A 13,454-nucleotide genomic window follows, 5' to 3' on the forward strand; every position below is an offset into this window, starting at 1 on the left:
ACTGCAGGGGCATCCCCCCCCCAGCCTTGGAAATCCCAGCTCCCCCTCCACCTTGCTGCTGTTTGAATGGGAGCCTGGCAGGCCTGCAGCTGAGACGGGGGGGGGGGGGGGCTGAGGGGTTCCTTCTGCAGAGAAGAGAGAGCAGCAGGCACCCCCTTGTCCAGAGAACCAGGCAGACATGCTCGCAAAGCCCCCCCCCTCCCAGTCCCTCTGAGCTCCCGCTTGCTTGACTCTCCGGAGGTTGGAAAGCTCCATCCGGCCTCCTTTCGCCCAACTCCTCTTTGGAGGAAGGGACAGAATCGTTCCTGAAGGGCGGCTCTGGCAGCTTCAAAGGGAAGTGCCCAGCTGGACCCTATGGAAACCAGCCAGTTTTCGGGGTGGGGGGGGAAGGAGGGAGGGCTACCTCAAGCAGGGCAGGTGAGGCCCCTGCAGTAACCACCATCAGTGCCCTCAGCCTGATACGGCCAGCCTCCCTCTGGCCTCGGAGGTCCCTCTGCCTCCCCTGCTCGGGGGGGGGTTCCGGCCGTGGGAGGCTTTGCTGCTGACCAGGCTGTCAGTCTTGCACTCTCGGCACCCCTTTTCCACTGCCAGGACTGGGGGGGGGAAGGAAAAGGGGGAGCGCACGAGGTGCTGTTTGAGCATGAAGCCTTCTGCCAGGGGCCACGAATTGCTGGGCACATTTAGAATGAGGAAGAGGATGCAAAAGGGACTTTTCTACCCGTGCACAGAAAATGGCCAGAGTCCCAAGACGTTTCAGGAGGGGTCAGGATCAAAGGCAGCTCTACCAGAACACTCGCCCCCCCTCAACCCCCACCTCCTTTTATCCAGTTTACCACCACCACCACCACCCCCGTTCTGTTTCTGGTCAAGGGGGCTTCCTTACAAAGCAGGCACTTTTATTATTTTCCAAGTGAGCGGGTAGGACCCACAAACAACGCAAAAGAGCGCCCTGTGCCTGGCCTGTTCAGTCCTCCAGGACATCCCCCCTCCCAGCTGGAGGCCTGCAAGGTGTGATGTTGCTCCAGCGGCCGCCGCCTCCTCCTCCTTGCCGGGACCAAAACCTCCAGCCTCCCAGGCAAAGGAGCCCACGGAGCGTCTGGCACCCCCGGCTTCCGCTCTCCTGCCAAGTCTGTTTGGAGCCGGGCGCAGGGCTACGTGAAGAGCCGGACGGTGGCGTCTGCGCCCGCAGAGAAAAGCCACGGCTGCGTGGGGTGGAAGAGGACGTCGAGGACGCCCAGGTCGTGGGCCGGCACGTGGCCCCTCAGCACCTTCACTGGCACAAGCAGCGGGTTCTGGAGCAGGTCGCTGGAGGGAGAGGGGGAGAACGGTCAGCGGGGCCAGTTCCGCCCCCACACCCCGTTGCCACGTTTCCCTCCCCCAGTGCAGACACTCACTTGTAGACCATGCCGTGGCACACAATCACGCTGCCATCATCCGAGCCAGAGGCAAAAAGTGGGTAGGAAGGGTGGAAAGCCACTGACCTCAGGGCCGCCTTGTGGTGCCTGCCAGAGAGGGGAAAAGCTGACCCAGTGGTGCCCTCTGCCCTTCCCTGCAAGACGGAGGCGGGTCTGGTCCGAAAGCAGAAGGAAGGAAAAGCAGCAACGGCTACGGGGGGAGGGGAGTGGGGGGGCTCTTTGCTCTAGGACTGGCTCACAGCCAAGGAGGAGCCATCTGGCTGATTAACGGGGGGGGGGGGNCCCCCCCCCCCCCAGTCCCTCTGGGCTCCCGCTTGCTTGACTCTCTGGAAGTTGGAAAGCTCCATCCGGCCTCCTTTCGCCCAACTCCTCTTTGGAGGGAGGGACAGAATCGTTCCCGAAGGGCGGCTATGGCAGCTTCAAAGGGAAGTGCCCAGCTGGACCCTATGGAAACCAGCCAGTTTTGGGGGGGGGAGGAGGGAGGGCTACCTCAAGCAGGGCAGGTGAGGCCCCTGCAGTAACCACCATCAGTGCCCTCAGCCTGATACGGCCAGCCTCCCTCTGGCCTCAGAGGTCCCTCTGCCTCCCCTGCTCAGGGGGTTCCGGCCGTGGGAGGCTTTGCTGCTGACCAGGCCGTCAGTCTTGCACACTCGGCACCCCCTTTTCAATGCTAGGACTGGGGGGGGGAGGAGAAGGGGGAGCACATGAGGTGCTGTTTGAGCATGAAGCCTTCTGCCAGGGGCCAGGAATTGCTGGGCACATTTAGAATGAGGAAGAGGATGCAAAAGGGACTTTTCTACCCGTGCATAGAAAATGGCCGAGTCCCAAGACGTTTCGGGAGGGGTCAGGATCAAAGGCAGCTCTACCAGAACACTCACCCACCCCCCACCTCCTTTTATCCAGTTTGCCCCCCCCCCCCGTTCTGTTTCTGGTCAAGGGGGCTTCCTTACAAAGCAGGCACTTTTATTATTTTCCAAGCGAGCGGGTGGGACCCACAAACAACGCAAAAGAGCGCCCTGTGCCTGGCCTGCTCAGTCCTCCAGGATACCCCCCCTCCCAGCTGGAGGCCTGCACGGTGTGGCGTTGCTCCAGCGGCTGCCTCTTCCTCCTCCTCCTTGCCGGGACCAAAACCTCCAGCCTCCCAGGCAAAGGAGCCCACGGAGCGTCTGGCACCCCCGGCTTCCGCTCTCCTGCCAAGTCTGTTTGGAGCCGGGCGCAGGGCTACGTGAAGAGCCGGACGGTGGCGTCTGCGCCCGCAGAGAAAAGCCACGGCTGCGTGGGGTGGAAGAGGACGTCAAGGACGCCCAGGTCGTGGGCTGGCGCGTGGCCCCTCAGCACCTTCACTGGCACAAGCAGCGGGTTCTGGAGCAGGTCGCTGGAGGGAGAGGGGGAGAACGGTCAGCGGGGCCAGTTCTGTCACACACCCGTTGCCACATTCCCCCCCCCCAGTGCAGACACTCACTTGTAGACCATGCCGTGGCACACAATCACGCTGCCGTCATCCGAGCCAGAGGCAAAAAGCGGGTAGGAAGGGTGGAAAGCCACTGACCTCAGGGCCGCCTTGTGGTGCCTGCCGGGGAAGGGAAAAGCTGACCCAGTGGTGCCCTCCGCCCTTCCCTGCAAGACGGAGGCGGGTCTGGTCCGAAAGCAGAAGGAAGGAAAAGCAGCAACGGCTGCGGGGGGAGGGGAGTGGGGGGGCTCTTTGCTCTAGGACTGGCTCACAGCCAAGGAGGAGCCATCAGCTCTGGCTGATTAACAGGGGTGGGTGGGGGCTGCTGAAGGCAGAATTACGCTGGGCACGGACACTGGAGGGACCGGCCTGCCCTCTGGATGCCAGCATCCGGGCTGGGAAGACCAGCAATGAGGTGGTAGTATCTCCTGCATTCCAGGGGGAAGAAGCCCCCCCACCCCACTGCCTTCACAGGCTGGATAAGGCAGAGTTTGGAGAACCATTCCGGAAGACGGGGAGGGGGGTGGGTGGAAAGGGAGGGCTGGCTGCTCCCCCCTACCTGAGCACCCGGTAAGGCTTGGTGGAGAGGTCCAGGTCAAACCAGACGAGCTTGCTGTCGTAGCTGCCGCAGATCAAGTTGTCGCCTGGGAAGAGGGGGACCCGTTGGGGCACAGGCTGAAAGGCCGCCCCTGCCACCCTCCGTGCCCAGGAAGACTGATGGGGGGGGGGCCTTCCTGTCCCAGGCAGGGCTGACGGGGCCAGACCGAAGAGGTCCCCCTGCCCGTGCCCAGGAGGGCGACCCGATGTGGGCCTGGGCAGCCCCGGGCTCACCTCCGGGGTGGGCGGCCATGCTGGAGACCCACTTGCAGTTGGTGAGCAGCTTCTTGGTCAGCTCCTGCTTGAGCAGGTGGTAGATGCGGACGAAGCGCTGGGTGGCCACGAAGAAGAAGGGCCGCAGCGGGTGGAAGAGGACGCGCTGCACCTGGCCCTTGCTGCGGCGGAAGGGCGCCTGGCTCCAGCGCTTGCTGGCTTGGTGGATCAGCACCTGCAGGTGGCTGTTGTCCGACACCACCGTGGCAAAGTAGTCGCCCTTCCCGTGCCAGGTGACCTGCTTCAGGGGCTGAGGGAGGAGGCCAGGTTGGGGAAAACGGGCAGAGGCAGAAAGAGCCCCCCCCCGGGCCTGCCCCACCCGCCCGCTCGGTTACTGTGCCCAGGCCGCACCTTCCCAAACCTCAGCCTGAGCCGCACACCCAGGCGGTGCTCCTCCTCCGTGGCCTCCTCCCACGTGACGGGCTGCAGACGGCCTTCCTCAGGGGCCACGTAGCCTTCCAGAAGTTGGTCGGTGGCCCCACAGAGCAGCTTGTCCCCGAGGCTGGGGTTCACCAGCAGCACCGTCTGCTCCCTGGAAGGTACGGGGGGCCCAGAGAAAGCGTCAGGGGGACCCCCCCACTCTTTCGGGGCAGAAGGCAGCCGCCCAACAATCGGGTCAGGCCAAGATTCACCTCCCCCCCCTCCCAGGTGTGTCTACTTCAAAAGCTTTTACAAAAAGGGAAACGGAAGCCACAGTCACTCCTGAGCCCCCCCCCAAGACTCCCCTGTATGGTGCACCTGAGACACAACCCCCTTTCTCCCCATCAGGAAAGACGCCCCCCCCAAAACAAGACCGTTCCTCTGTGCCGAACGGGCACCCAGAGATTTTTTTTCTCCGCTGGACCCGAATGGGGAATGGGGTCGATCGCTTCCTGGGTGGCTGGAGACCCATTCGCGGGTTTTGGAGGAAGGGGCTGACTTTTCCTCCTGCTCCTCCTTTCCCAATGATTTTAGACCACCCCCATTTCCTTTCTCATCAGTCCCACTTGCCACTTCAAGCCTGCCCACCCGGGCGCCCCCTTCAGCCTGCCCCGTGGCTGCTGGCCCTGAGGCCCTCCTGTGGCTGCGGGAAGCCGTACTCACACAGCCACGGCCACCAGACAGATGGTGGGGTTGGGGTTCCAGGAGATGCTCTTCACCGCTGCTTGCACTGGGAGCGTCTTCACGCACCGGGCCGTGCACACCTCCCAGAACTTCACCGCGCCATCGTCTGAACCTGGGCGAGAGACACAGGAGCCGTGGCGTCTTCCCTGGTCCCTCCGAAACAGGCGTCCTCCAAGGATGGAGACCTTTGGTGGCTCTCTGGAAGGACTAAGCCCTCTCCCTCCGAGCCCCCCAGGGGGGACCTGCACTGCTGCACGGCCTTGCACCCTTCAGCCCCGAGGGGCTTGCCTGTGGCAAGGGTCCCGATCTCTGGCTGGAAGGCGGAGCCTCTCCTCATTTGCATGAGGATGAAGTGCAGAGACCACGCCCACAGCCAGATGGGTGGTCTCTGAGCTGCACCCAAGACTCTGGGAAGGGCAGCTCCTTTGGGCAGGGCAAGGAGGCCAGACAGGGGGGGTGCCTGGCAGGACTGGGAATCCCCACTTCACAGCCACAACCCCCCCCCAACACCTGCCCTTCCATATCCTGGGTGACCTGGCCCAGGAGTCCAGCTGCCTCCTCTCAGCCGCCTTGGGGAGTCAAGACGTGGCCAGGAACAAAGCAACCGCCCTTATTCAAGGCAGGGGGAGCAGGGGCCGCGCAGGGCCACGTACGTACCTGATGCCAACCACTGCCCAGTGGGAGAGAGGCTGATGCAGCGCACAAGGCTGGTGTGGCCACGATACACCTGGAGAGAGGGACGGGCAGGCGAGTGAAGCAATGCAGAAAGCGGAAAAGGGGCATCCTGGAGCAGCCCCCCCATAGCCTGCTCTCTGGGGCCCCACCATCCCCCTATCAAAAAATCCCCCCCAAACCCTAACCCTGCCACAGAAGCTGCCTGTTTCCAGCAGCTGCTCAGCAGCCCAGCAAAGACCCAGCGGAGCAAGGAACGCCGCCCGGCAAAGCCTCACCAAGGCCTGGGCGGTTGGGAAGGGCTTCAGGTCCTGCGGCTTGGGCAGCCTGGGGATCAGGTCCTCGGGGTCCACGCTGACCTGGAAGGCAAGGAGGGAAGCCGTCCGTCCTGCCCGGCCTCGGTCCCAGCGGGGGGCAACTGCCCAGGCTGGCGCAGGGAGACGCCCACGGCCTGCCCTCCCTCGGGATCAAGGGGGCACGGCCCCGCCTGGCCCGCTGAGGGGCGGCCGATGGCCACACGGGTCTGCGCACTCCCCTCCCCCCCCCACCGGAAGGGGCCAAGCCTACCCGCATCTTCCTCTGGCGGGGGCACAGGTAGAGGTCGAGGCAGCGCTCAAAGCGCTGGTGGATGAAGCGAGGGAAGGCGGGCACTCGGCGCAGGCAGTCGTGGCGCTGGGGCACGAAGCTCAGCTTGCGCTCCTCGGGCTCCTGCTGCTCCCAGGCGAGTTTCTGCAGGGGGTTGCGGGGAAAGAGATGAGGGAGGGGCAAAACCCCGTCCCTGGGAAGAGACCTTAGGCAGGGCGGCTCCTCTGCCCCTCCGACCACCCCCCTGGGCGGAGCACAGAGCCCCCTGCCCGGCTGCAGGGTTAGGGTTAGGGTTACAGCAGGCCAAGAAAGCCCCCCTTGTGGCGCGGACCGTGACCTCCCCTGCCCCAAGACCAGGGAGGGGAGGGGAGCTGGGCCCAGCTCTGCTCACCTCTTCCTCGGTCAGCAGATACTCCGGAGGAGGGTTGTAGGACTCCTGGTGCCCGGGCAGGGGGAGCTTGGGGGCGGGCACGTGCATCTTGTGCCGTCCCAGGATGGAGTTGTGGTCCTCCTGGGCCCAAAGGTCGTAGAAGACCCCCGTGTCCTCCCGGGGCCTCCTGGGCTGGATCCAGCCCATCTTGATGGCGTGGACCAGTCTGGAGACCTGCCAGGGCAGAAGAGCCGCCATGAACCCACCCCGGGGCCTTCCGGGAGCTGCGGAGGCCCCGCCTGGAGGTGTCCTGGACTCGGCCTTCTCCAAGCAGCATGGCGGCCTTTCCCTGCCTGCCCTTATTTCCAGAGAGCCCTTGACTGGGGGAGCAGCCACAGCACCCGTGTCTCTGAGCACTTCTCTTGCGGTTCAGAAAAAAGGTGGTCTTGGCAGTTCTGAGGGGCCCACCTGGACTGTACATTGGAAGGGACCCGGCCGGGACCTGGTTTGAGCCCCAATCACTCCAGGGTCTCCATCCCCAGGCTGCTCCTTCCCAGGATCACTTTCACACAAGGCAGCTGCCTCACAGCGCCATCGCCCTTACACCTGAGCAAGTCTCTCTCTCTCTCTCTCACACACACACACAGCCCTGCCAAACCTTTGGATTTCAAAGGACAGATCGCCGGTGTCTGTGTGGGGACAGTAACTCCTGGGAAAGGGGGTGTATTCGGGGCAAGGCCAAGGTAAGAGGGGGGGCAGGCCCCTCCCCAGGGGAGCCCCTCTCTTTTCCAGCAGCTCACCTTCTCCTTCTCCAGCAAGGAAGGGATGAAGCTCCGCTTGTCCGCAGGCCGGTTTGTCACTGGGTGGATCCTGACCTGGCTGCTGAAGAAATCCACGGACGGCTGCAAAGGAGTCAGAGGTGGGGGGCTGCAGTTGCAGGAAAGCCGCTGCTCCCCCCAAATGTGGCTCCCTGGGAGCAGAGGGGGGGGCGCAACAGCCCTTTGCTTACCTCGTAAGGGTTGAAATTCACGTCCCCAAACTGGGCGCTCTGCAGACGGTTCACCAGCTCCACTTGCTCGTCTGTCAGCTTCACATCCGCCCCGGTCATCTTGTCCTGGACCGTTCGCCTGGGGGGGGGGGAGAGGGGGAGATAGAGGGAACACAAAGGGGGGGGGGCAGAGAGAGCCATGAGCAGCTGTGCTTCCCAGCTTACCTGTCTCTCCCTGCAACAGGCCCCGCCCACCTTCGGCCCAGCCCACCTGCAGAGGGGGTCTCTGCCTGAGCCTGAAGGGGAGGGGAGGGGGGGAAGGGCTGCCCAAAGAGAGCCCAGGAGGGCTTCAGCTGCCCCTGGGTGGGGTGGGGGTGGGTGGGGGCTCCTCACCAGTAGTCGGGGCTCTCCATCTTCTCCAGGAACTTGTCCAGCTCGTCCTTGGAGCGGATGGGCTTGTAAATCGGCCTGCCCTCCAGGTTGTAGCCGATGTGGGGGAAGTCCTGGTACCACTCCATGGGGATGTTGCCCACCGTGTTGCGGATGTCCTGGAAGAAGAGAGGCAGGCGGGGCTTCAGGGGGGAGGCGGGGCTTCAGGGGAGGGAGGGGGGAGCAGCTTGGAAGAGACTCTGCTAAGGGGTCTGCATCCTGATTTTGTTTGCTTGCAGGACAATCTGTGGGGGCTGCTGAGGGGCCCACAGGTGGAGACCAGCACCATCTGGCAGAATATGTACAATTTCAACCTGCAGCCATCGGTGACCGACAAAAGCCTTCCAGCATTCACGGCCAACGTCAAGAGGAGTCACAAACCCACCGAACGCTGCCGAGGCGTTCAAGAGCCCAGAGGCTTCTGTCTCATGGGGAAACAGCTGAGACCCCCCAAAACTGGGATACCCTTTGGGGGGGCTGCAGGCAGAGGCCAGGGGAGGGGAAAAGAGGAACCTTTCCGTTACATTGCCATACTAAATCCACCTTTCCCAAATTGTGTTGATCGCTTATGTTCATTTGGGTGTCTGGATTTTTAACATTAAGGTTGGTTATCCTCCCGTAGCCTTCAGGAGCCCCCGCTCGGGACTGGGCTGGCCAGGCGCCCCGGAGGGAGAGGGGCCGCTGAGCAGCCCCAGTGGCCGCTTGGGCCCAACCCAGCCTCTGCATCCCCAGGTCGGAGGGGACAAGGGGGGGCAGAGCGGGAGAGGGCGCCAGGCGGCCCTTGCATTTGCCCCCAGCCCTTCTGTCAGCACCCCACAACTCCAGCCGCCGATTCCCAGCAACAGGGAGAGCGAGAGAGACATGGGGGAGCAAAGAGGGCGACACCCAGGGCTACAAGCTGCCCCCCAAGGAAGGTTGGCTGGCCTCTCCTGGGGTTCAAATCAGAAAAGTGCCTGGGGGCTCCCCTCAAGGGCCCTCAGATGCGCCTGGGGGGGGCCCTCCCTGGCAACCAGTGGAAGGGGGGAGGCCAGAGCTCCGCAGAAGAGGGGCCTCCTTGGGTGAGCCCCCCCTCCCTGAAATACGCCATCAGACCCAGCAGTGCGGGGCGGGACTCAAGGCAGCTCCCGAGGACAGCAGTGACCATTGGAGGTCAGCCAGGCCATAATTCCCTCCCTCCTGGAGGGGAGCAACACCCCTCCCCCTTTGGCAGCCCCCAGCTACACTGGCAGGAGTGGGGGCTCCCTTGACCTCAGGGACTGCTGCCTGGAGCTGCTGCTTCTCTTCCAGGGCTCACCTTCCAGCTGTGCTGCCCTCCATGGCCAGTCTCTGTGTCCCCACTGTCCCAGAAAGGGGGCACTGGCTGGGGCACACGCTCCAGGCTCTCCTGGCAGAAGAGGGCACCTGGCCAGCTTTGCCTCTGCCACGGAGGCCACTCACAAGCCCCAGCAACAGACCGGACGTGGCTCCCCTGCCAGGAGGCTTAGTGATGCAGCCTGGCCTGGAAGCCACCTGTCTGCAGGGTCCCACAAAGGAGCCGCCCCCAGAGAGCAACACAACCAGACACACAGTGAAGGTAGGACTACAAAACCCCTCTTCTTCCAAGAGGCAGGAGGCGCTCAGCATTACGGACATGCTTAACCATCCACCATCGGGGGGGGGGGGCTCTGTGGCCCATCCCACCAACTGGAAAGCCGAGTCTCTTTGCTGGAAATCCCATTTCTGGCCACCCTGAGGGAGCCGGGCTCCTCGGCCACTCCACCCTTTCCCTGCCAGCTGATGGAGGGGGAATCTGCTTCCCTGTCTTGGAGGCATCCTGGGACCCCCCCCCCTTTCCCACCTGGGTCGCCCTCCGGGCCCCCACGAGCACAGGGAGGCAAGGAGTGAATCGGAAGGCCCTGAGTGAGGCGGGATGCTTCAGAAGCTCTCCAGAAGGAAAAGAGCCTCCCTCCCTCCCGCCCCCTCCCACCCTTCCCAGGGCCAGGAATTCATTTCCTAGCCCAGGATGTTGACCATATCCAGGTGACTCATTGCCAAAGCGCCTCTCCTCCCCCCCCGCAAGGCACCTACCAGGAAGCGAAGCCGCAGGAGAAAGGAACGGGGGTCCCAGGAGCCCTTCGGATGGGGGGGATTCTGAGGGTGCAGCCACGCTGTTCCTGCACCCCCCCCCAGGGCTGACAGATGGCCATGCCCGGCCTCTTCTGCCTTTATGCCCGACTGTCTCTCCGCCTCCTGGAGATCCCAGGGATCCAGAATGGGCCCCTTCCCAGGCTTCTGAGTAAGGGCAAGTGCCCCCCCCATCTCAGGGGAGCTTCCCAGGGCGGCGGCAGCAGCAGCAGAGGGGAAAGGGGAACTGCCGGTCCCCGTAGGTGGAAAGGACTATCGCAAACAGGGAGCCCCGAATCTGCTGCCAGAGCTGGGGTGGGACATCCACCTAGCATGGCTTCCTCCCCCCCCCCAGGTGCACTTTGAATGAGGGGGGGGAGGAGGGACCCGAGAGGAGAGGAGCGCAGAGCAGAGCAGCCCAGAGCCTTTCCTACGGCGGAGCTGATGCCAGTAGCAGCTTTCCCGCCCCTCCAGCTGCCTCCCACAATTAACACATCAGCCCCCCCCTCTGGCAATCCCCCCCCCAGGCACTGCCGTCACTCAGCCACACGTCTGGAAGTTGCTCTTGGAAGAGCCGAGGCATTCCTGGGTGTGCATTCCTGGCACGGCCCTGCCTCGAAAATTGCTGGTCCACGTGGAGAAGGAAGGGAAGGGGGAGCAGCCGGAGGGAAAGGGGGGAGGGGGTGTCAGACGGATTTGGGGGTGGGGGAGGAGGGGAGGGAAGAGAAATCCTCCCCCCCCCCGCCGCCTTGGACAGACTCTGCTGGCTCTGCTCCAGGGCTTCGCAAGGCAACCCCCAGCGGAGAAAGGCTGAGCCGGGAGGGGCCCCGGGCAGGTTCAGGGGAGGCAGCCCCCCCCAGGCCTTCCCCCAAAGGGTCCGATGCCCTCAGGAGGAGGACTGACCGCCAACCCAAAGTGCCCACGGAGGAGGACCAGAGAGAGTGAGAGCAAGAGGGAGGGAGAGACAGGGAGAGAGAGAGAGAGGGAGAAAGAGGGAGAGAAATAGAGAAAGAATGAGAGAGAAATAATGAGAGAGAATGAAAGAGAGAGATAATGAGAGAAAGAGAGAACAAGAGAGAGAAAAAAGAGAATGAGAGATAATGAGAGAGAAAGAGGGGAGAGAGAAATAGAGAAAGAATGAGAGAATGAGAGAGAGAATGAGAAAGAGAGAATGAGAGAGAGAGATAATGAGAGAATGAGAGAAGGAAAGAGAATGAGAGAAATAATGAGAGAGAAAGAGAGAGAGAGGGAGAAAGAGGGAGAGAAATAGAGAAAGAATGAGAGAATGAGAGATGAGAGAACGAGAGAAAGAAAGAGAGAATGAGAGAGAGAGCTAATGAGGGGGGAGAGAGAATAGAGAAAGAGAGAATGAGAGAGAGAGAGAGAGAGAGAGAAAGAGAGAGAGAGAGAAAGAGAGAAAGAAAGAGAGGGGGAGAGAAAGGGAGAGAGAGAGGGAGAAAGAGGGAGAGGGAGGGAGAGAGAGAAATAGAGAAAGAATGAGAACGAGAGAGAGATAATGAGAGAGAGAGAGAGAGAAAGAGAAAGAGAGAATGAGAGAAAGAGAGAGAGAGGGGGGAGAGAAAGGGAGAGAGAGAGAGGGAGAAAGAGGGAGAGAGAGAGAGAAATAGAGAAAGAATGAGAATGAGAGAGAGATAATGAGAAAGAGAATGAGAGAATGAAAGAGAGAGATAATGAGAAAGTGTGTGTGAGAGAGAGGAAGAGAGAGAGGGGGGGGGGATCTTTCTCTTATCCAGACTGCAGCAAACTAACCAGGGCTGTCCTATGGCTGAGGAAGGTCTTTCTGCAGCTCCACTTGGGCAGGGGTCCTGCAAGGCTTCCCTCCTCCTCGTTCCCTGCCCAGAGCCGAGAAGCACTCATCTGTCCTGACCTGGGCTGGCCAGGTGAGGCCGGGAAGCACAGGTGTCTCTGCCCTGTCCTGTCCCTTCCCTTTCCTGGCTGGCCTCTCCCTCCCTAGCACGAGGGGGGGAAAGCCCGCAGACCCCTGGGCCCGCCAAGGCAGCTTGACCAGGAGATCCCAAGATTAGGCGCCTTTGGGGGCAGACGGAGAAGGTCCTTCCTTCTGGAGAGGACAGGGCTCCTCAGAAGTGGGGGGGGGGGACACAAATGCACCTGAAAGGTAGCACCAGTTCCCCAGAGAGGAGCAGCAGCTGCCCTTGCCGAGAGAAGGAGAACCCCTGGCCCAAGCTCCAAGGTAGAGTGTGGTTGCCCGGGGTGCTAACCCGATCCCAGGTCTCCGAGCCCAAAGTCAACTGAAACTGCTCCGTCTTATCGTATGCCTGGCCGGCTGCCCTGAAAGGAGGCCGTTTCCGAGGGCCCCGGAACCGGAAGTCAGCTTCCCAGCATGCAACAGGTCACAATTAAAGTTTGGGACGCCATATTTGTTCCCACGAGGTTCTGTTTATTTATTTAAATCAGGGGTGTGCAACCTTGACCACTTTAAGACTTGTGGACTTCAGCTCCCAGAATTCCTCAGCCAGCTATGCTGGCTGAGGAATTCTGGGAGCTGAAGTCCACAAGTCTTAAAGTAGTCAAGGTTGCCCACCGTATTTAAAGCATTTATATTGCCACCCATCTTCTAACCAGCAAGATGTGGGACCTGGTCAGGCAGAGGTTTATTTATTCATCCATCCATCAGGGCCAGTGCCTGGCTCCAAACGACTCGGGGGGGGGGGGGCGAGATAAAACCCAGACGAGGGACCTGAACTGGCTGCTTCTTTACAGCCGAGCAAGCGGTCCAGGTTCTTCTGCTGATGCTTCACTGTGTTTTGTGAAACCAGGAAAGAGTTTAAATCAGCAACTTGGCAGTGCCGAGCGCAGCCTACCTGCATGCTGCATCAAGAGAGGAATCAGCCTTGCCTCAAGACCGACAGCGCCACGAGCTCCATGAGGCTGCTGCGTGCCCTGGCTTAGCCCCATCTGAAGACCCTGGCAAGGAGGGTGCAGAGGGATTGGAACCAAAATGTGTGGGGGGCCTCTGGATGGCGGAGGAGGTTTTCTGCTCCTGCCACACGACCGGAGTCCACAGCGGATCCGACGGGGTGCAGATGGGATCCATATACAAAGACCAGGAGGGCCTGGTGCTGCTAAGGCCTTCAGGAGCAGGGCAGCTTCTCTAGAGTAGCAGCCTGGCAAGGGTTAATCTTTATAAAACCCTAGGCCACACCTGGAATACTGCAGCCAATTTTGGTCACCATACTACAAAAAAGATGTTGAGACCTTGTTAAAAATTCGGAGAAGAGCAACTAAGATGATCACAGTCCTGGAGACCAAAACATATGTAGAACGGTTGGACAGTTTAAAGAAAATAAGAAACAGGAATGACATGATAGCAATATTCCAGTATTTAAGGGGCTGCCACCAAGAAGAGGGGGTCACATTATTCTCCAAAGCACCAGAGGGCAGGTCAAGAAGCAACGGATGGAAACTGACCAAAGAGAGAAGCAACAA

The 13,454-nt window shown here is 61.4% G+C and overlaps 1 protein-coding gene across 1 annotated transcript in view; it reads right to left on the reverse strand.

Moving 5' to 3' along the window:
• Positions 1–2,571: 2,571 nt before the first annotated feature.
• Positions 2,572–13,454, reverse strand: part of BOP1 (BOP1 ribosomal biogenesis factor) — a 61,614-nt gene continuing 50,731 nt past the window's right edge. The window contains exons 3-15 of the mRNA XM_015823941.1: positions 7,848–8,002; positions 7,476–7,593; positions 7,267–7,368; positions 6,488–6,700; positions 6,079–6,240; positions 5,790–5,870; positions 5,497–5,566; positions 4,819–4,951; positions 4,087–4,267; positions 3,697–3,985; positions 3,425–3,509; positions 2,878–2,985; positions 2,572–2,790 (exon numbers count right to left, since the gene is read on the reverse strand). Coding sequence (XP_015679427.1) covers positions 2,637–2,790; positions 2,878–2,985; positions 3,425–3,509; positions 3,697–3,985; positions 4,087–4,267; positions 4,819–4,951; positions 5,497–5,566; positions 5,790–5,870; positions 6,079–6,240; positions 6,488–6,700; positions 7,267–7,368; positions 7,476–7,593; positions 7,848–8,002 — 1,851 coding nt within the window. The 3' untranslated portion in view covers positions 2,572–2,636. The remainder of the gene's footprint in view (positions 2,791–2,877; positions 2,986–3,424; positions 3,510–3,696; positions 3,986–4,086; positions 4,268–4,818; positions 4,952–5,496; positions 5,567–5,789; positions 5,871–6,078; positions 6,241–6,487; positions 6,701–7,266; positions 7,369–7,475; positions 7,594–7,847; positions 8,003–13,454) is intronic.

Source organism: Protobothrops mucrosquamatus, unplaced genomic scaffold (assembly GCF_001527695.2).
Source record: "Protobothrops mucrosquamatus isolate PMUCROS unplaced genomic scaffold, P.Mucros_1.0 scaffold2057, whole genome shotgun sequence".
Taxonomy (NCBI): domain Eukaryota; kingdom Metazoa; phylum Chordata; class Lepidosauria; order Squamata; family Viperidae; genus Protobothrops; species Protobothrops mucrosquamatus.